Genomic DNA, 23,445 nt, shown 5'->3' with positions numbered 1-23,445 from the left:
TATGTGATAGCTGATTTCCTTTCAAGTGTCCCTTTCAGACTTCTAATGCCCAGTGACTTGACCTGGGCTTTTAAGGCTCATGATTGCTGATAAGTAAAGATTTTCATGTTGAAGTACTATACAAAATAATGTTGTTGGCCACTAATCCCCAACTGTGGCTTCTCAGTTATAATTTGGGACTATTTTTCTGTGTAGCCTTCATCGTCTGCCACTGTGGAAGAAAGAGAATTCTAGGGACGTTTTTCTCTATTCTGAGTTGACAAGCTTCCTTTGAAAACTGTACTTGGGCTATATTTTATGGGAAGCACAATCCTGACCAGTTTCTCTAAAAAACTGAATGTAGAATTGACAAGCAATGTTGATAAATTTGGTTACATTTAGATGCTCAAAAACTTAGAGTAATTATTTTCTTTTTGCTTCCAAAGTAAATTAAGCCCATTTTATTATGCATCCCAAGTGCCTATGTTGAGATTTCAGGCTTAGACTTCGTCAGTAGTTACCCATGAGCCCATTCTTTCTGTAGTTTCCTTTAAGATATATCTGCTCAAGCCAGGGCCTCAAGGATGTCTGTCTGCATGCACCTCCATCTTCAGAAATGCAAGTTTTAGGATTATATACTACATCTTTAGTGGAGCAGATTTTTTTTTTCTTTGAATGGTTGAGCTAACTGGTCTCCAAATAACTTGGCAGTATTAATTTTCATACTGAAATCATTTGGCACAGGTGCCAGAAGGTTTTCTATAGCTTTCTGTTGGTCTGGCTAGTCAATGAAATAAAGATAATTGGGTTCTTTAAGTGAAATGCAAACACTCATTCTTTTTTGTTCTATTTCTAATTAAATTAGCCTTTGAGATACTGTTTATAAAAGAATCACAAGCATACCAACTAACTGGGCATTCCTTATATACTTTAAAAGAGAATAGCTTAGCATTTTTCTTTCACACTTATTGTAAGCTTTAAATTAAATACAGGTATCACTTTTTTGTTAGCAAAATTATTTCCTCTTGGTGATTATTCTGAGAGTCCTGCTTTACATAAACATGTTGGATGATTTAATAAAAACTGACTCGGATTTTAACAGCTGTGCTATTCCCATAGCGATCACTTTTCATGTGGTCTGGGTATTAAATTTCTTTTGTGCTGGAAAGGTTGCTTCATTGGTGCACGTATTTCCTTACAGTAGAAATGCAGCATTTACTTACTTGGCTACCTTCTTTATTCGCTTAGGAGATTGTCATTCTCTATTATCTACAAACCCAATATTAATACTTTAAAATGACAAATCCAATTACATTTTCATTTCTTTGTATGTGAATTTTTCTTAATGTGTATTTAGCATAATACATTTTATACAGAGTCATGTCATAGTTGTTATTGTTTCAAAAGATTCTTTGGGGCTAAAAATGACTTTTAAAAATGTATCCTTTGACATTCATGAAGTAATTTTTTCCTTTGGTAGTTTTCAGTATGTTTCCTCCTCCCCACCAGGATCAAGGCCATGCTTGTGTCTTGATTTAACCACAAACAGAGACAGATTGGGGAAGGTAGAATAAGTTCTGCTGGATAGTAAAACACTTGTTCATTACCTTATTTATTAAAAACAAAGCAATACCATTATATACATACATATATATAGAGAGAGAGAGAGCACGCGTACACACGAGTGAGAGCTTTCTATGTAGCCTGAGATGGGGAAGAATACAGTGCTTTGCTTCTAAAGCAGAAAAGTTGGAACATTTACCCACAAATCATTTCTTATCCTATTTGATCTTAGGTTGGCACATAAGAAGGTGAATTGTTCCATCTTAGGGGAAAAATACTGAAGAATGGTGGGGAGAGGTGGGTGGTGAGGAGTCACTTTCATTCCAGTTTCTACTTACTGTCTTGCAGAACTTTCTAAACAGATGGTATTTGTCAATGAAATTTCAAAAGACCTTATTTGAAGTTTATGTGAGTTGCTCTTTACTTCTACAAAGAAATTCCAAGCTAACTAGAGTATTGTGGCATTACTACCAGAGGGAAAAGTACAATTTTAAAAATCAATATTCCTGGAAGAATTTCCTGTAGTACATTAAATTACTTTGTTATTGTTAGACTCTCACCTAAATATTTTTTGGCAGTAGAGTATTTTTGGGTAACTTTCTATTTGATACAATTTTAAGCTTAATAGAAACATTGCAAGAATAGTACAAGGAACTCCGGTATGCACTTTACCTACATTCATCCATTGTTAACATTTTGCCCCATGCATATGTGCTGTCCTCCTCCAATCCCTCCTCCTTCCCTTCCCCTCCCCCATTTTTTTCTTGAAATTTTGAGAGTAAGTTGGAGACATTGTGATCCTTTATAACTGAATGCTTCAATGTAAATTCCAAAGAACAAAGACATTCTCTTACCTAAACACAATACCCTTTTACCCTTATCAAATTCAGGCAGTTTAATGTTTGCACAATACTATTTTCTAATCCACAGTCTGTGTATTCAATGTTGTTGTTTATACCAGTTAATGTTCATTATAGGTTTTTTCCTCCCAGACCAGGATCCAATTGAGGATCAAACTCTGCATTTAGTTGTCGTGTCTCTGGCTTCCTTCAATCTGGAAAAGTTACTTCATCTTCCTTTGTCTTTCTTTGATGTTTTGATATTTTGCCAGTTATTTTTGTAGAATTTCCCTCAATGTGGATTTGTCTGATGTTTCCCTATGATTCGATGCAGGTTATGAATTTTTGGTGGGAATACCAAAGAAGTGATGCTGTCTCCTCATGTCGGGAGTTATATATATTATATCCCTTTTGGTGATGCTGCTTTTTCGTTTTCCATATTTCTGACTACCTTCAACAGTGAGAAACCTGCGATCTTGGCTCACTGCAACCTCCATCCGCCTCCCAGGTTCAAGTGATTCTCCTACCACAGCTCCCCAAATAGCTGGGATTACAGGCGCTCGCCGCCATGCCTGGCTAATTTGTTGTATTTTTAGTAGAGACAGGGTTTCATTCTGTTGGCTCAGGCTGGTCTCTAACTGCGGACCTCGTGATGCGCCCACCTCGGCCTCCCAAAGTGCTTGGATTACAGGTGTGAGCCACTGCGCCCAGCCCTGTCCTGGATATATTTACTCACTTGCTGAAGTCTAGAATACACAGGAAGTAGTTTCAAAATTGCTAGCCCATACTACTACAGAAAATAAACCTAGAACCTAGAGTTCCTATTTGTGCATAGTTCTTTTTTTCTAGGTAAAATTTATATATGGTGAAATGTATGAATCTTAAAACAACTCTAAGGTTTAACAAATGTATACACCCATGTAACCCACACTCTTCCCATCAAGATATTAGAGTTCTGCCATCACTCCAGAAAGTTCCAAGGTACCCTTTCCCAGTCAATTCTGGTGGAAGGGGAAGTATGTTGTATATTATGACTAGTCCTTCGCTATAAGGAGTAAAGCTAGGCACCTTCAGGTGTTCTATGCAATAATAGCCTTGTTTCTGGGACCCAGAAGTTGACCAAAACCTTTTTTCAGACCTGCAGAGTCAGGAGCAGGACTGTGCTAGAGGAGACTGCATGCAGAGAATTCTTGCTCTTGTTGCACAATTCTGTTGCAACCTTTGTGATATTGCAGGAACAGCCTGTTATGAAGAATCAGGCTCCAAACTTGGTTTGCATACCATCTGGGACCCGCGCAGATGTAGCAAGATGTGCCCAGAAACCTGATCTTGAGATTTTAGTGATTAGCAACCCTAATAATACACTCATTCTGGTGTTGCCTGTGCAGTAGGTTCTTCTGTTGATGGGTTATGATTAAACTCCTCAAAGTGATGCTATTAGCTTTCTGTGTGTATCTGGGCATATGTCTTGAAGAGTGATAGGGGAAGGGTTGGGTAGGAATAATAAATGTCAGCTGGTATATCATACTTTGTTTTGGCCTTTGTCATAGCCAGCCTGCCCATTTATTTTTTGATATTATATAATCCTACCTTTCTTCTATCATATTTTCTTGTTACTTATGAAGCATGAAAGGCTAGGCATGGTGGCTCACACCTGTAATCCCAGCACCTTGCGGGGCTGAGGTGCACAGATTCCCCAAGCCTAAGAGTCCGAGATCAGCGTGGGCAGCGTGGTGAAATCCTGTCTCTACAAAGAATACAAAAATTGGCCAGGTGTGGTGGCACATGCCTGTAGTCCCAGCTACTTGAGGGACTGAGGTGGGAGGATCCCTTGAGCCCAGGAGGTTGAGATCATGCCATGGCACTCTAGCCTGGGCGACAGAGCAAGTCATGCCCATGCCTCCAAGCCCCCACCAAAAAGAAGCATGAAATACCAAAAGTCAACTTAGCTACTTAAATAGGGGTGTGTGTTTGTTTTTGACAGAGTTTCCCTCTGTTGCCAGGCTGGAGTACAGTGGCATGATTTCAGCTCACTGCATCCTCTGCCTCCTGGGTTCAAGTGAATCTCCTGCCTCAGCCTCCCGAGGAGGTGGGAGTACAGGCATGTGCCACCATGCCCAGTTAATTTTTGTATTTTTAGTAGAGATGGGGTTTCACCATGTTGGCCAGGATGGTCTCAATCTCTTGACCTTGTGATCTGCCCATCTTGACCTCCCAAAGTGCTGGGATTACAGGTGTGAGCCACCGTGCCCGGCCAGCTACTTAAATGTTTTTTAAGAGAAACCTCTGTCCCAAAGTAACTTGTCACCTAAGGGCTTTGCAAATGCACCACTTAGAAGACAGAAAGGCAAATCATAGATTTGAAAGGAAGGGTTAAATTGTTACCATGTGTCTGTTAGCAGACATTCATTTAATTCAGCTGACATTTGAGTCCCTGCCGTGTGCCAGAGATACAAAGATGATTAAAATAGCCACTGTCCTCAAGGAACACTGTCCAGAGGGTGAGACAGACTCATAAGCCAGTAATGATCTGTTCCGTTGTGAAATGCCCTACAGCAAGGTCTGTCCTCTTGTTATGGCATCCCAATACCAATTAATTTTGTAAATGTGGATGACCCGGGAAGGCCTTGCAGAGGATGACTTCTGAGTTGATGTTAAAGGGTCAAGTAGGAGTTTCTAGAAACACCTGGGGGAGAGAACACGAGGAATTCCAGGCAGTGGAGAATTGCGTGTATAACAGCCAGAGACAACAAGACATGGCACAGTTATGAAGTTGTTCAGTAGAGCAGTTGTGGCTGAGCCTGGGATAACCAATTTTCTGCAAATCGTCCTCTTGTCTTTGTGAGTGCTGTTCTAATTTTGGCCATCCTTAGAGTTGGAATCTGGTATATGTTGTCTAATGCTTAAAGCTGCTGTTTTGAATTTTACAATTCCATGTAAAACTCTTGCTCACCTAGCACCGAGCTTTTTAGGGGGTTTCCTAGCCTAAGGAATCCAGCAGCTGCAGCAGGGTGGTGTGAAAGGCAGGAAGTCAGGGGATTTCCAGGGTCCTGGCTCTGCATCCCTTGCTGGACTGCCAAGTGACCACAACCAAGGTGCTCCCCCACTCTGCCCGCCTCCATTTCTTTTCTTCAGTGAGTCAGTTGAATAAGTTCTGGCTCTCTATTGACACTTTATTAGCTTTTATATTTTATATTTCCTTTATTTCACAAGCAATGGATTGTTAATTGCAGAAAAATCAGAAAACATATTTAAGAAAATAACCACGATCCAGCCATTTAGATCACTGTTAATTGGTGATGTCAACACTTCTTGATGTAAAATATATATGTATATGTATATAGCTATACATAGACATCATTTTCCCCTGAACATTCCTACTATAAGGGATTTATGGTGCTGTATTGAGGATACTCCCTGCTTCTCAGATTTGATAGGGTTTTAAATCTCAATCATTTACAAGGACTGGCCAGAGCCCAATCGGAAGAGCTCTCCACAGCCTGTGCCAGGAATCTTTGCATACAGCTTCTCAGTGGCAAATATTACTCAAAACTGGGCCACAGCCAGATTTTCCTTCTCCTTTCCAAAAGGGATATAAATCTCTGATTTGGAAAATGATGAGTAACCCCCAGGTTCTCTTTTCCTATCTCATTTACCCAGCAAGGCCTCAAATCTTCTATTTTAATGTATGATGGATTCCATATGTATGGTTGTGTGGTGTAAAATGTATCCCACATCTTGTCCTTAGCAACTAGTGTTTTCTCCAATCTCTAGAACTGCTTGGTTCCCAAAAGGAGATGGAATATACAGCCAGAGCTGGTGAGGAGTATTTAGCTACAAGCCTTAACCTCAGAACTCTTGGCTCTTCACTGCCTTGAAAAACCTTGGATGTTTCTCCCTTTGCTTCTATTTCCTCATCCATAGAGTGGGGAAAATATTTTCTGTTTCCCAGGGAAATTACAATGGCTGACGTGTATCCAGTTCCCTGTGGCCAAGTACCAAGGCCTTTGCCCACTCCTGGGACTGGTGTTGACATCAGAAATAAGAAAACAAAGACCCCTGTGATCGCATTAGGTCTCTTGAGGTACATGCAGCCTTTTCTGGGCTCACTGTCCACACACAGGTATAATGGGAGGGATTGAATCAGGGATTTGAAGGCCAAGGCTGCCCTGGCTTTGAAAGGCTGCAGAAACCTTGCATTCATGTCTCTTGACAATGACAGCCAAAACCTTTTCCATGATTCCAGAGAACACGGCCTTGCTCGTTACTTTGACCTGTGGTTTTTAAGACCACCTAATTAGTAATTAGAGCTTGTGATGATTACTCCTTTCCCTGTGACCTGTGGTCACAAACACATCTAGTTTTCCCAGACAAATTTTTTCTTACAGGATCCCTTTTGCCACTCAGACCAGAAAGTTTAGGGCTGTGTTCTCCTTAGATGGTTCCATTGGCAGCGTGGCCCAAGCATAGTCTTCAGGGTATTGAAAAATTGGGTTCCTTTTAGTTTGGAATTAATCTCATTCACTTCTAGTCTTATCCCCCAGCCTATTCTTAAATATTTTTGAGTCATGGATTATGTTCAGACTGATGAAAGCAGTCACTACTGTTCCCCTTAAAAATGCAAAGCAGCCGGGTGTGGTGGCACACACCTGTAATCCCGGCACTTTGGGAGGCCAAGGTAGGTGGATCACGAGGTCAGGAAATTGAGACCGTCCTGGCTAACACGGTACAACCCTGTTTCTACTAAAAAGGCAAAAAATTAGCCAGGCGTGGTGGTGGGCGCCTGTAGTCCCAGCTACTCAGGAGGCTGAGGCAGGAGAATGGCGTGAACCTGGGAGGCAGAGCTTGCAGTGAGTGGAGATCGTGCGCTCCAGCCTGGGCAACAGAGCAAAAAAAAAAAAAAAAAAAAAAGAAAAAGAAAAAAAAGCAAAAACAACAAAAACCGCAAAGCCACGCAGTTTTACAGACAATTTCAGAGGCTTCATGAAGTCCCTGAAATGTGCCTGCGGATCCTAGTAAAGCACCATTGCTCTGAGTGTTTCTTTGGTACCACTCCCAAGCTCTCCTAGATGAGATACTGGGATATTAGAGTTGCAACCAGTCCCACCATGGCTGCCCCTATGGCTTTGGGAACTCACCATCTCTCTCTGGGGACTCCTTTTCCTCAACTGTAGTAAAGGTAGATGCAGGGGCTGATTTGCCACTAGTTTTTGTGTCTGAGATTGTGTAGTCTCTTGATCAACTATTTCATTTCTTTAGGCCCAGCTGTATTCAACTGGGTGTTGGAGGACAGTACTAACTTTGCTCAGAGTTCAAAGGGTTAGTTCTCTCTCTGCTAGTAGGGTGCATTGATTTGACTCCTGATGGGCAGAGGTCCCCAACTAGCCACTGTTCATGTTCCTTCCTTTTTTTTTTTTTTTTTTTTTTTTTGTTGGAGATAGAGTCTCGCTCTGTGTCTCAGGCTGGAGTGCAGTGGCGCCATCTCGGCTCACTGCAAGTTCTGCCTCCCGGGGGGGTTCATGCCATTCTCCTGCCTCAGTCTCCCGAGTAGCTGGGACTACAGGCGCCCGCCACCACGCCCGGCTAATTTTTTGTATTTTTAGTGGAAAGAGGGTTTCACTGTGTTAGCTAGGATGGTCTGGATCTCCTGACCTCATGATCCGCCTGCCTCGGCCTTCCAAAGTGCTGGGATTACAGGTGTAAGCCACTGTGCCCGGCCCCTTCTTTCTTTTTTTTATTTATATAGTACGTTCATCTTTATCCTCTTGCCTATACCCTCAATAACTTTGTAAGATAGGGAGGGAGGAACATGGACTTGTAAATGCTACCTAGCTGCTAAAACAAGGGAACCATCAGCTGGAACTGGGAAAGCTTTTATGGACACGTGAGCTCTTACACAGGCTTTATACAATATATGTATCACTACTTAAATAGATTGTTTTAAATACCTAAACATAGGCCAGGCATGGTGGTTCATGCCTGTAATCCCAGCACTGTGGGAGGCTGAGGGGGACAGATCACCTGAGGTTGGGAGTTTGAGAGCAGCCTGGCCAAATATGGCGAAACCCTGTCTCTACTAAAAGTAAAAAAATTAGCCACACGTGGTGGTGTGTGCCTGTAATCCCAGCTACTTGGGAGGCTGAGGCAGGAGAATCTTTGAACCCAGGAGGCGGAGGTTGCGGTGAGTCGAGATGGTGCCACTGTGCTCCAGCCTGGGGAACAGAGAGAGACCCTGTCTCAAAAAAAAACAAAAAGGAGATGTGAAATAACTGTTTGAGAATGTCTTATTCCTGAAGTTACCCTTATGATTCGTTCATATAACATCTTATATTGTATTTATGATAGTGATATGAACTTAGTCATAGTTTTCTAGAGTGTCTGACCTTCTCTAGTTTTACATAATTCTCTCATGATGAAAGTTTTGTTAGTGCTTTTTTTAAGACAGAAAAACCTACATGGTTCTCTTCTCTAGAATATCTAATGTGACTGGTTAAATCACATACCAAAGTTAGACATCTTGAATTTACAGCCGTCAGACTAAAATGGGAAAATACCACCTGCGTGGGCCTTAAGCTACTGCAAGTGTGCCAAATGTGAACAGTCAGTGGGAGAATACACATGAGCAAGTTTTGCAAATTAGAGGAGCCATCTTGACAGTATACAAGTGTGCATTCAGCAGAGTCTTGGGTAAAGGCAGTATCATTGGAATATATGCTCAGCCTCCCACGAGGACTACTGTGGAACGTGTGTTGAATCGTAATCTGAACTCACCTGTAGTCTAGGCCACTAAGGTGTCTTTGTAATTAACTCTGGATTCACTGAGCATTTGGATATTTTAAAGAACTCTATTGGCCTTCCAACTTGGGAGAGAAATCCATGCAAAATCATATTTTTGTGTTATGTGTGAAGGCCTGGGAAAAATTTGGATTTCTCTTAGTTCTCAGTTGTACTTTGCATTTTCCTTTCTTTATATGTCAGCTCTTCCACAAAGGGCCTTGAAGGGAGAGGGTAACGAAAGTGGGGATTGAGGCAAGTTGTAATTACTCACTGTTGTGCTGAAACCTCCTACGTATCCCAAAAGTGGAATGTGAGCTCAATCAACATCGCTTTTAAAGGAGACCATTTATTTGTTGCCTGAGTAAAACCTTCCATAAAATTGCTAATACGCCTATGTACAATATTTTCATTAGTTCAATTTGACCAGACTGATAAGGAAGATTGATTTTAATCATAAGGTACACAGATTTTTAAAAGAGTGCAAAATGACTTGCTAATAGACTAATGTCAGAGTAAGAAAACAAAAACACGTGTGTCTCCCAGCTCTACTGGAGGAGCAAGAGTTTGATTTAACAGTATCTGCTATCTTTGTCTAATCACTCACTAGTTGCTATTTTTGAGAATATTCCAATAGGAGCTGAAAGTATACCTGGAAAATGAGACCTATGTCATCCTATCCCACTCAGCAAAAGGACTGCAGTCCCAACAAATGGACCCTTTCACAGTGCTCCCTGGGGTTGACTGCGTGTTTCTGTTAGGCTGTGCTAGTTTGATATGTTCTCCTTGGGAAATTGCTTCCACTCTCACAGTATTTTCCTCGTGATAGCCTCAGCTGTGGTACCTTTTTGACCTTTGTGGGTGGGTTTGATTTTTTTTTTTTTTTTTCCGGAAAGTAATTTGAAGCTGTGTGTTGTGAATAAAGACAATGAGCAATTTGCAGGAAAATTTTAAACTGCTTTAAAGTACTGCAAGGCTTAAAATGGCACATGGGTGTGAACAAGTGAGAATGTCAGAAGAGAATTCAAGAGTATCCTATCTTTTGAGCTAAGAGCTGGCAGGACATTTTGATATGGCTAGTGCAGCAGCAGTGAGCACTGGCTTTATCTGCTACCCACTAACCATGTGACCTTACGCAAGTATCGCAAAGTTTGAGCTTCAGTTTCCTCAGGTATAAAGTAGTTGCAGTACCATAGCCATGAAGATGGAATAAGAGCTCGTGTGATGGGTGTCATGTAGTTGGCACTCTGTCAGTGTTTTCCATTGCTCCTTTGTCTGAACAGAGATCAGGTGCCATTCCCATTTCCCTTCCTGAATACACTCATTTTTGTCATTTACAGCCATAAAAAACTTTCCATCTTTAGAAGTTGACAAAAAAGGAGGGGAACAGAAAAGGGCCTGGCCTCAAGATGTGAGCAAATACTAATGTGCAGGTTTTTAGATTCTTTGTCTTCTTCTTTCCTTTTCCCTTTTCTTTTCATGTCAGCTGTAAATCTAGGAGCTTAATTATTAACCAAAATGAAGCTGAGTTCATGTTCCCCGAAGCATGCACTGATGGGGAAGGATGAATTCTCATTTCCTGGAGGCTGAAGATCTGTGCAGGTATCTGTGGCCAATGTTAAGCCTACGACTTTAGATGAGCATAAATCTTGGGAGAGGTTTCTTGTCTGTGTTCCCTCTGAATTTCTCTGTGCTGTTAGAGGCAGGGACAGAAGAGAACCAGCATGGCAGTGCTGGGCTCAGGGTCATGCCTGCTGCCTGCCAGCGCAGCGGTTCTTGTCCCTGTCCCACATTGCTTCTTGGAAGCCTTTTTACAGCCTCAATCATCTTGCTCTTTCTACCGCAGCTATAAATGGGTTGGAAGCCAGTGCAACATGGGCAGGGAGGACTTGGTTTAATCTTTTCAAGTGCTACAGCATTTCTCTGTTCCTTTGGCATCACTTTATGGATGTTTTCCCAGTATTCCTTTCCAGTGTCCTATGAATTGGCTATCAAGAGCGCTTCCCAGTCTATCAGATGGAGAGAAGCAGTAGGCTCAGAGAAATTACATGAAAGTCCAGGATTTCCAACTTCTTGTTCACTTTTCTACCATATTAATCATCTCTCAGACAGTGATGTGGTAGGATTAATTCATATGCATAGAATTCCATTGTACTTATTTAGCAGGGGAAATAATTTCACTTTAAATTTTTAGCAGCTTCGAGGACTGATTGGTTAGGCTCCTTCAGGCTGTCTTTGGGAATCTTGTCCTTTGGAAAAGGGAATCCTGATACCCAGAGGAATTTTTTTCTTATGGTCATGTTTCAGACTGTAGCATCTTGAAAGTCATATGGGCTAGAGCAACTTCTAGGTATCCTTTAGCACAGATGCAGGCTGAGGGTTGAGAGTTTAAAAGCTTTTTCTCAAGAAACTGTTTATGACAAACATAGTTCATCTCCCATTTTGGTTAATTTTCAGCTTAAGTATTTTAAAAAACATTTGGAGGGCAGGGACATGCAGCTACTAAGAATCCAAGACAGTGCTGTTTTGAAAATGCAAATATTTCTGGTTTGCATTTACTTGAACCAGGGTAGCTGCCTCCCATACAGTCCCTTGAATACAGATATTCTTTAAATGACATCATTTTGAGTAGAATACAGAGTCCAGGTGGTTTGGGGGAAATCATTAAAAAAAAAAAAAAAGCTTAGGTATCATTGCATTCTAGGGGCCAAGAAACAGAACGATGGTATTTTTGGCAGGCGCCCCAGCCCAGCAAAACCCACACCCCAAGGCTGTCTCTGTAGCTTCCTGTGGTTTTCCCACTGAAGAGAAACAGCCTTTCTCTTGGAGGGCCTGGGATGGCAAGTATGTATATCAGCTTGATCAGAATCATAATATTCCTGCTTTGAGGTTATGTCCCAACAGGCTTCATTTAGGAAATTTGATGCACCACAATTGTTGCAAACTGAGCTGAACTGATTTTGTGGCTCCTAATGGTGCAAGTTTTTTGTTTGGTAGAAACTGGTAACTTCCTATATTAGAAGTTATGCTACCAGGTGATCTTGTAACAATAGTCAAGTCTCAGACTAAATTTTGCCACAGATAAGAACATCAGCAAGCAGGCACAAAAGTTAGTCATTCAGCATGTTCCTGTGGACTGGGGAAAGCCCCAACCTGTCCTTTGGATATGTATCTCACATCAAAAGTTAGGTAGAAACAGATGCAGAAAAATTCTCAATACAGGACACATCTAACCTTTTCATTGGCGCAGGTGATAGAATCCTCTGTTAAGTGTCCAGACCCAGGACCAGAGTTCTAGGCCCAGAGTGCCACTGCAGAGAGTGTTAGGCTGCCTGGTTTGCCAGATTCTTATAATCTACATATATATGCAAGGTTAAGAGAATCCTGTACGGTATTTCCAGCCAACACATACATATATTGAATTCTATTTTCATCAGAAAAATTATTTCTACCATCCTTTATACTTGTGAGGGAATCCTCTAGTATAGATTCCAAAGCTGTAGCTGACGCTTTTGTAATAGCCACACCTGGGGTATGCATTCCTGATTGGGGTACCTCAGATACTAACTAGCTATCCATAAGAGGAAGGGAGGGAAGGAGGAAGGGTTTGGGTGTGTTCCCATATACTTGCATGCATTCACACTGTGTATTCAGAAATATTTAAAAATACAGATAATAGTTATCTCTTTATTTGACCCTGAAAATATTGTGTCTTGTATAACGTTGCTAGCCGTTCATGAGTGACCTGAAATGTCAACTGACCTTTGGCCTGCCATGGTGTCTTAGAGCCATTGATGAACGGCTCACCATGGGGCAGAGAAAAGAGAGAAGAGAATGATAATTTTTGTTAGTTTTGTGGGGTGTTTTTTTCTTTTATCTTTTTTTTTGAGACAGTCTTGTTCTGTTGCCCAGGCTGGAGTGCAGAGGTACAATCTTGGCTCACTGCAACCTCCGCCTCCCAGGTTCAAGGGATTCTTGTGCCTCAGCCTCGCAAGTAGCTGGGAATACTGGTGCATACCACCACACCAGGCTAATTTTTGTATATTTTGTAGAGATAGGGTTTCGCCATGTTGCCCAGGCTAGTCTCAAACTCTTGAGCTCGAGCAGTCCTCCTCCCTTGGCCTCCCAAAGTGCTGGGATTACAGGCATGAGCCACCACGCCTGGCCAGTTTTGTAGGCCTTTTCAAGCTTTTTTGCATTCTTTCATTTGATATTCTAGTATGTGTGGAGATGTTGTATCCCCCACTCAATTTTGTACACAAATCGTTGTCCAGGGTCATAGAATGAGTGAATTAGAGGAACTATAACTTGAACGAACTCTCATCCTTTATAGTTCCTCTGTACTATAAGGGCAAGTTACTACCAAGAAGAGCTATTACTATTCAAAGAATACCGTAGAACTTTTTCACCTTGGGGCAGTTATTGCCAGGGTAAGACCATGTACTAAGGATATATTATATAACAGAATGCTGGGAGATTTCGACCTCAACTAGTGATAGGCCAGGTGATTCAAACCAGCTCTCTTACTGAAGTCACCTTAAGAAACTGGATCAATTGTTTCTAAAAATCTTCTTAAACATCAAATCACTATTATAAGGAGATATTGAGTTGAGCTTTGAGAGAGAAGGTAAGCACAGAGGAGCAAGCCTTAGCATTAGGGCCATTTTTTGTTTTATGGCCATTTGCTGATCAGGATAAAGGAAGTTGAGAGCATGAGCCCACACCTTTAGTGTCCTTTCAAGGTGAAGGAGATAAAACTTGTAGTCTGGGTCCTTTCAAGCCTGAGAGCCCTTATAAATCATTCTTCACTTTGGGTTGGAACTCTATCAAGAGATACACCTAGGAGTAAGGGTGAAGTTGAAGTAAACTATCCCTCACATTGGCAGTAACAATTTCACATAATCTAAGTGGCCCAGAAACCTTAAGGCTTACTTACATTACGATCATTCTATTTAGCGAATGCCCATAGGTGCCAGGTAAAAGCAATGACATCTTAGAGGGAAATATGATCCTAGGCCTAAAATTATTTGTATAGATAATTTTGCTGTTATAATATGCAGCCACAGAGGTAACCAGGCACACAAGAAGAGAAGGTACCGTAAGTAAAGAGTTGTCAGAAGCAAAGACAAAAGAAATACAGACATACAGAGATTCTAGATATTCTACTTATTAGACATACACTATGAAATACTATTCTTACAGCATTAAAGGAAGTAAAAACCCAAACTTTAGTTGTATTGGGGACTGGAAACTCTAAAATATGACTTTTCAGATTTAAAACACTGAAATCGAGAACTGAAAATTCAAAAACAAATGAATAGGTATATAGGCAATTATATACAGCTAAAGAGCAAATTAGTGAAATGGAAAATAGGTTAGAAGAAACTGTTCAAAGTGAAGCACTGTATACACAAAGATGGAAAATAGAGAAAGTAGAAGATAGAGTGAGAAAGTCTAACAGTCATAATTGGAAACCTAGAAAAAGAAGAGAAAATGTTTCTATAGCAATATTGAATGGGATTGTAGATAAACTTTTTGAAACAAATGAAAAACCTCAAGCCTCAAATCCAAGAAGCCAAACAAATTTATAACAGTACAAATAAAACTAAATCCACACCAAGACTCATAATCAAACTTCAGGAAATGGAATATAAAGAAATCTTAAAAGCAGTGGGGGATGGGAAAAAGACATTAACTTCTGAAGAATGATGATCAGGCTTATGATTGACTTGCAGAGTGTAAGCCAGAGAACAGTGGAAATAACTTCTTTAGTGTGATGAAGGAAAGAAATGCATCCCAGAATTTTAAACCCAGCAGAAAATACTGTTCAAGAATGAAAGGGGCCGGGCATGGTGGCTCACGCCTGTAATCCCAGCACTTTGGGAGGCCAAGGTGGGCAGATCACGAGGTCGGGAGATCGAGACCATCCTGGCTAACACAGTGAAACCCCTTCTCTACTAAAATTACGAAAAATTAGCCAGGTGTGGTGGCGGGCGCCTGTAGTCCCAACTAGTCAAGAGGCTGAGGCAGAAGAATGGTGTGAACCCAGGAGGCAGAGCTTGCAGTAAGCGGAGGTTGCACCACTACACTCCGGCCTGGGCAACAGAGCGAGACTCCGTCTCAAAAAGTAAAAAAATAAAGGAAAGGTAAAAGTGAAGGTATTAAAGGTATTTTGTATAGACAAGAACAGAGTCTACCACTAGCATGTTTACACAAAAAGGACTTTTATTGGGTCTTTGCAAGTAGGAGGAAAGTGATTCAAAATGTTAAATCAGAAGTATAGAAAAAAAAAAGTATAGAAAGTGGTTAAAGACGGGGTAACTCTAGGCCAGGCGTGGTGGCTCATGCCTGTAATCCCAGCACTTTGGGAGACTGAGTCAGGTGTATCACTTGAGGTCAAGAATTTGAGACCAGGCTTACCAACACAGTGAAATCCTATCTTTACTAAAAATACAAAAATTAGCTAGGTGTGGTGGTGCATGCCTGTAGTTCCAGCTGCTCAGGAGGTTAAGGTGGGAGGATTGGTTGAGTCCAGAAGTTGGAGGCTGTAGTGAGCTATGATTGTGCCACTGTACCCGAGCCTGAGCAACAAAGCGAGACTCTGTCTCAAAGAAAAAAAAAATGTGGGTAACTCTAAATGAACATTTGAACATTTACTATATAAGACAATACAGTGTTCAGTGGGATTTTTTTAAAATAGAGATTTAAGGCCAAGGTGGGCGGATCATTTCAAGTCAGGAGTTTGAGACCAGCCTGACCAACATAGTGAAACCCCGCCTCTACAAAAAATACAAAAAAAATTTTAGCCAGGTGTGGTGGCAGACACCTGTAATTCCAACTACTCAGGAGGCTGAAGCAGGAGAATCACTTGAACCTGAGAGGTGGAAGTTGCAGTGAGCCGAGATGGTGCCACTGCACTCCAGCCTGGGCTACAGAACAAGACTCTGTCTAAAAAAAAAAAAAAAAAAGATTTAAAATGCAAGACAGAAAAAGCATAAAAATTTGGAGGAGGTGATTGGAATTAGTCTCTTCTAAGGTTCTTGCATTGTCTTGGAGGAGGTTAAAGATATGAATTAATGCTTGACTGAGATAAGTCAAGGATATATGTTGTAATTAATAAACACTAAACAAATAGAAAAGTTGTATAACTTCTGACTAAAAAGGAAAAAATAGAATGATAAAAATAATTTAAAGGAAGAAAAAAGTACAAGATACAAAGCACAAGAAGTGGTGGTAAACGAAAACCCACATGTATCAGTAATTACATTAAACATAATTGATTAAATGCTGTTGGTAGAAAGATTGTCAAACCAGAGTTTTAAGTTTATATACATTATACAGGCAATATATCTTAAACTTACAGAATGACTAAAAATAAGATATAAGAACATAGTATTTTAGTATTGAATTTTCAAAAATAAGGTGAAAATAAACACCACAAGAAAGTTGCTGTAGCTATATTAATATCAGACAAAACAGAATTTAAGGCAAAAAGCATTAATTGCTTTATAATACAATTACTTTATAATAATTGATTTTAATTTGCCGGGTAGATAGAATTCTAAATTTATATGTATTTAATAACATGTCTATAAAATATATTAAAAGTTTACAGAACTACCAGAAATGATTTTTCCCCCACTGAAGATGGAGTCTCGCTCAGTCACCCAGGCTGGAGTGCAGTGGTGCGATCTTGGGTCACTGCAACCACCATCTCCCAGGTTCAAGTGATTCTCCTGCCTCAGCCTCTGAGTAACTGGGACTACAGATGTGTGCCACCTTGCCTGGCTAATTTTTGTATTTTTAATAGAGATGGGTTTTTGCCATGTTGGTCAGGATGGTCTCGAACTCCTGACCTCAGGCGATCCACCTGCCTCGGCCTCCCAGAGTACTGGGATTACAGGTGTGAGCCACCGAGCCCAGCCGATTCGTTAAAATTTTCTACTGTGATTATAAATCATTTATTTCTAGGCTGGGCCTGGTGACTCACGCCTGTAATCCCAGCACTCTGGGAGGCTGAGGTGGAGGGATCACCTGAGGTCAGAAGTTCGAGATCAGCCTGGCCAACATGGGAAAACCACATCTCTACTAAAAAAAAAAAAAATTAGCTGGACATAGTGGCACGTGCCTGTAGTCCCAGCTACTTGGGAGGCTAAGGCAGGAGAATTGCTGGAACTTGGGAGGCAGTGGTTGCAGTGAGTTAAAATCACACCACTGAACTCCAGCCTGGGTGACAGTAAGACTCTGTCTCAAAAAAAAAAAAAAAAAAAAAAAAGTTAATGAATTATTCTCAGTAATTGATGAAAAAAGGATACCAAAAGAAATTGGGAAGGGTTAATGAAAATTTGATTAACACGATTAATAAGCATATTCTAGTGAACACATAGAATACTGCACCTAATTGAAGTACACATTCTTTTCAAGCACACACGTAATATTTTACAAGAATTTGCTGGAATAGACGGGATCATTAAACAAGTTTCAACAAATTTTGGAGTGAAATTATATAGATGTTTACTGATTCCACTGTAATTATGCAAGAAATCAGTAATAAACAAATAACTAGAAAATCATCCCCATATGTTTGGAAATTCAGATACATACTTTAAATAACTCATTAATTAAGGATGACATAATGGAAATTAAGAACTATTTTAACTAAATGATTAAAAATATATATACCAAAATTTGTAGGATATGGAGAAAGCAATACTTAATAAAAATGTGGCTCGTGCCTGTAATCTCAGCACTTTTGGGAGGTCAAGGCAGGAGGATCGCTTGAGGCCAAGAGTTTGAGACCAGCCTATACAACACAGCAAGACCCCGTCTCTACAAAAAAAAAAAAAAAAATTTTTGCCAGGTGTTATGGCACATGTCTGTAGTCCTAGCTACTTGGAAGCTGAGACAGGAGGATTGTCTAAGCCTGGGAGTTTGAGGTTATAATGAGCTCTGATCGCACCACTGCACTCCAGTGTGGGTAACAGAGTGAGTTTAAGCTTTTGTCCAAAAAAAAAAAAAAAAAAAAAAACCTTAAAACAGGCCCAAAATTAATGAGCAAATATTTGTATCAAGAAGTCGGTAAAAGCAACACAATAAATGCGAACAAGTAGAAGATAGAAATTATTACAGAGAACAGCAGAAAGACCTGTAAAATTGCTAAACCTGTGGTGAGGCTGAGCAAAAGGAAAGTTAACATGTATCTTAGCATTGGATTTTTAAAAATCGGGTGCAGACTGGGCACGATGGCTCATGCTGTAATTCCAGCACTTTGGGAGGCTGAGGTAGGTGGATCACTTGAGGCCAGGAGTTTGAGACCAGCCTGGCCAACATGGTGAAACTCCATCTCTACTAAAAATAAAAAATTAGCCAGGTATGGTGGCCTGAATCTATAGTCCCAGCTACTCAGGAGACTGAGGCAGGAGAATTGCTTGAGCCCCAGAGGCAAAGGTTGCAGTGAGCTGAGATGGCACCACTCTATTCCAGCTTGGGCAATAGAGTTGAGACACTGTCTCAAAAAATAAAAAGAAAAACACAAATCAGATGCAAAAGAATAAATTTATAGTTCAACATTAAAAGACAAAATGAAGTGATACTGTTAAGGAGGCAGGCAGATTTAGGTGAAGAATTATAAGGAAAAGTAGGGAAATTATCATATAAGTCACTGGTTTTTAGAGGTAAGTAAGGAGTTGTAATTTAGAAGTGGCCTTTCTTTTCTTTCTTTTCTTTAGAGACACAGTCTTGCTCTGTTGCCCAGGCTAGAGTGTAGTGACACAAACTCGGGCTCACTGTAACTTCCACCTCCCGGGCTCAGATGATTCTCCTGCCCTCAGCCTTCCGAGTAGCCAGGATTACAGGCATAAGCCACCCCGCCCAGCTAATTTTTTATTTTTAGTAGAGACAGAGTTTCACCATGTTGGTCAGGCTGGTCTTGAACTCCTGACCTCAGGTGATCTGCCTGCCTCAGCCTCCCAAAGTGCTGGGATTACAGGCGTGAGCCACAGGGACTTCGGATGTAATGTTTTGATGTTCTTGACTGGATTGTAGTTACACAGATGGTCACTCTACATTGCGTATAGACTACAATGTAGCCTATAGACTATTTTACTTTTCTGTTTCACAATGAAAAATGTTAAGATAATTAATAGGTATTCTGCATGCATGCTTCTGCGGGCATGCGCATCATTTACACTGTTCTTTTTGCCAGACAGGAAGGGTCACAACCTGACACGTCTCCTTCAGAGAATGCTCATCCCAGCTTGAAGGCTTTTTTTTTTTTTGAGATGGAGTCTCGCTCTGTTGCCCAGGCTGGAGTGCAGTGGCGCTATCTCGGCTCACTGCAAGCTCTACCTCCCGGGTTCACGCCATTCTCCTGCCTCAACCTCCCAAGTAGCTGGGACTACAGGTGCCTGCCACCATGCCCAGCTAATTTTTTGTATTTTTAGTAGAGACGGTTTCACCGTGTTAGCCAGGATGGTCTTGATCTCCTGATCTCATGATCTGCCCTCCTCGGCCTCCCCAAAGTGCTGGGATTATAGGCATGAGCCACTGTGCCTGGCCTAGAGAATGCTCATCCCAGTTTGAAGGCTCTTAACACAAGAATTTCCAATTAGTAGAGGTAACCTGCTGGTAGATCACACAACTCATCAACCTTAGGCTGTAAGAAACTGAGTCCAATATAAGTTTTCAATAATTTACCCACCCATACCATACTTAATTTAAGCCAGTGTATATGAACTTCTTGAAACTGAAACTGTTCCCTCTTATGCTGAGTACCCAGATATGCAAACCTATAGGGGTAGGCCAATAAATAAGTGAGCAGAGAGGATTAGCTTGAAGACAACAGACAATAAATAGGGACTATGGCGAACTAGAGCTCAAGTTCTCTCTGTAGAGCAGCTGCAACCCAACTCTGGATGATTGTTACTTGCAGACTATTGGGAATAATGTTGCCATATTTTCTGATTTTTTTTTTCCCTTGAAGAGTAGATGGAAATCTGAATTTTAATGTCAGAGCACCTGATTTTTAAGTGTTGGTTCAAACCGCACCCCCTTCCTCCCCTGCCCGAAATACTGTTTGAGTCAAACCAAACCTGTACCTGGGATATGTCCAGTTAGTTTATGAGAATAACCTCAACAGCCATGCAGATTAGAGAGAGAGAGAAATGTATAAAATAATTTACTATAACCTTCTGGATGGAACTTGCCTGCCATGCATGTTCTTATATAATTCTCAACTTCAAAATGAAAAGAAACTCACTGAACCAGAATTCATACATTACAGACGTCACTCAGGTTAATAATTTCCTTAGTGAAACCTGGCTTTCTCTGCAGGGGAATTAATTTTTTTTAACCATAAGTAATTTATTAAAGAGATTGAGTAAAATTACTAAATCACACAAACTAATTTCTTTTAGGAAAAATAGCTAAAGATGGACTTTTTTTAAAAAAGGTGCTGCTTAATGGGTTAAATCCCAAGACATTGTGCTCCCGTTTTGATGTAGAAGGCATTTTCTTTTTTTTTTTTTTTTTTGAGTTGGAGTCTCGCTCTGTCGCCCAGGCTGGGGTGCAGTGGCCGGATCTCAGCTCACTGCAAGCTCCGCCTCCCGGGTTTACGTGTAGTAGGCATTTTCAAAGAGTGGTCCAAGCACCAGCAGCATCAGTGCCATCTGGGAACTTGCTAGAAATAAAAATTCTCAGACCCCGCCCCAGACCTAATTAATCAGAAACTGTAAGGTTGGGCCCAGCTACTTTTGTTTTAACAAGCCCTCCTGAGGATTCTGAAGCATGCTCAAGTTTTGAGAAACCACTGCTATGGCTTTTGTTGCTTTGTGACTTTTTTTGTAGAATGACTTTAGAAACTTAAACTTTGTTATTTTAATGTTTCAAGTGAATATTTTCTTCAATGTTGACATCTTCCAAGTATCCTTCAAATAATATCTTTGGTTTGTCTTACTGTCAGTAAAGTATGTGTTGGTTTAAAAAGATGACTGAGGGCAGAAAGTTGCATCCTCTAAAAATTCATTTTAAAGTGAGATTTGTATGTAAGAGCAGACAGAATTTTATCCTCTTTCTGCCTTTCTTATCCACTACTCGTGATATCCACTCAGCCTCACCAAGGAAGTCAGTCCACTTTATGCTCAGCTTTTGACTTAAGGGTATTTTTTTATGTATGCATAGGATGTATCATGCACAAAATACCATAGAATCCTTCTCTGACCCCTGTTTTGTAAGCCATTCTATGCATAAGGCCACAGTGACTTCACATTGGACTCTTGTTCTGCCTCCTACTAAATGGCAGAGTCCAGGAGGGTCCCACAACCTGTGTACTCCAGGCCCACAGACTATAAGCTCTAAGTAATGGATGTTCAGCAAATATTTTTTCTTTGTTCTGGGGTCTCAGCTATCAGCAGGATTAATAGCTGTTTAACCTACGGTGATACTTTTATTAGTTTGCTACAGTAAGAAATGCATGTTTTAATTGGATTGGAAGCTTTGAACCTTTTCTTAACAGATAATAAACATTTTTATGTTGAGGTATAACTTACAAACAGTAAGTACACAGATGTTAAGTGTACAACTCGGTGGGGTTTTTTTCACATGTAAATACCCATGCAACTGAGACAGGAATAATAACAGGGTGGTCGCAGGAGAATAGAAAATTCCAGGCAGCAGTTTCACATGACTAGCAAAAGGAAACTGTTGAAATAGCTGCATAGACTGGGCGTGGTTGCTCTCGCCTGTAATCCCAGCACTTTGGGAGGCCAAGGCAGGCAGATCACTTGAGGTCAGAAGTTCAAAACCAGCCTGGCCAGCATGGTGAAACCCGGTCTCTACTGAAAATACAAAAATTAGCTGGGTGTGGTGGCAGGCGCCTGTAATCCCAGCTACTCAGGAGGCTGAGGTAGGAGGATTGCTTGAATCCAGGAGGCAGAGTTTGCAGTGAGCCAAGATTGCGCCATTGCACTCCAGCCTGGGCAACAGAGTGAGACTCCATCTCAAAAAATAAATTATAAAAAGAAATACTGGATAAGCTAGGGGCTGATAAGACCTTGAAAAACCAGGGTGTTTGCCAAGCTGGCTAAGAATGACTAGACCCAACATGGCTGTGGATTTGACCTACGTTTCACCTAGGACCTCATTATGCACTCATTAACATATGAAATCACACATGCACCAGCCCCGTGAAAGTCAAGGCCAGCCTGGGCAACAAGTGAGACCCCACCTCCAAAAATATAATAAAATCACAAAATAGAAGGAAAATCAACTGTCAGATGCTGCTGAGAGACTGAATAAGATAAGGATTATAAATGGCAACATACAGGTCTTCAGTGGCCTTTTTATATTAATATAACACATTTTTTAACAATTTTAATGGAGACGGGGGTCTCATAGCCACCACACCCAATTTATTTAACAATCGACATCAACATTCATCTGGTTACATAGACTTACCAGATTAATTTATCAATTTAGCAGTTCATCAAATTAGATTTCTCCTGTTTTAAAAATATGAAATATAAATTTCAGTACTTTTAAAGTCTTGGTTAAAATCAGGAATCTATTCTCTTAAATGCTTAAAGTACATTAATATATATCAAACAGACAGTTTGCTACAATGATTACAAGGTGGAATAGTACACTAACATACCACTTGTAAATATTTTGATGCTATGGATTTAAATTTGCGTTTCTTAAAGATTTTCTGATTCAACAGCTTTATTGAGGTACAATTTACATACCATAAAATCTACCCATTGTAAATATATAGTCTGATAATTTATAGTAAATGTGAACTGTTGTAAACCTATCAATCTGAGGAAATCTTGAAAAGAGTCGTTTTTGGAGTGCAGAGAGGAAGTCTTCATTGAAGTAAGTTAAAGAGAGAATGGAGAATAATATAGATGTTTCAAGAGTTTTCTTTTTTTTTTTTTTAAGTCTCTTAAGGGTATTGGGGGAAGGTAGTGAGGAGGAGATTAAGAGGTATTATGTTTAAAATGGTAGGTGTTTCATCTTGTGTTCAGAGAGAATATTGAGGAGGGATAGCTTGTCTGATTCCTTCTGTTTAGATAATAAAGGATGAAAAGAGATCATTTAGGAAATGGAACCTGTAGCAAATGTAAACTTTTAATTTATGTAGTTTTTAGGGTTTTTTTTTTTTTTTTCTGGTGAGTTACTTGCATTTCATTGGGAGAAAAATCTTCCTTTTAAATGTGATTGATAATCAATTATTAAGTAGGCGAAGCAGTCTGGTTCCTTTTTCGTCACTTTGCTTTAGAAATTAATATGAATG

The 23,445-nt window shown here is 40.4% G+C and overlaps 1 protein-coding gene across 11 annotated transcripts in view; it reads left to right on the top strand.

The window, feature by feature from the left end:
* Positions 1–23,445, top strand: part of ATG7 (autophagy related 7) — a 267,608-nt gene that overhangs the window by 101,285 nt on the left and 142,878 nt on the right. The window contains exon 18 of one of the 11 annotated variants that reach the window (XM_031662440.1): positions 2,716–2,907. The exons of the other annotated variants lie outside the window; for them this stretch is intronic. Within the exon in view, the coding sequence (XP_031518300.1) occupies positions 2,716–2,799 (84 nt within the window). The 3' untranslated portion in view covers positions 2,800–2,907. Of the gene's footprint in view, positions 1–2,715; positions 2,908–23,445 lie in introns of those variants that run through there. 11 annotated transcript variants of the gene reach the window in all.

Source organism: Papio anubis, chromosome 2 (genome assembly GCF_008728515.1).
Source record: "Papio anubis isolate 15944 chromosome 2, Panubis1.0, whole genome shotgun sequence".
Taxonomy (NCBI): Eukaryota; Metazoa; Chordata; class Mammalia; order Primates; family Cercopithecidae; genus Papio; species Papio anubis.
This window is presented reverse-complemented; position numbering and strand designations above follow the sequence as displayed.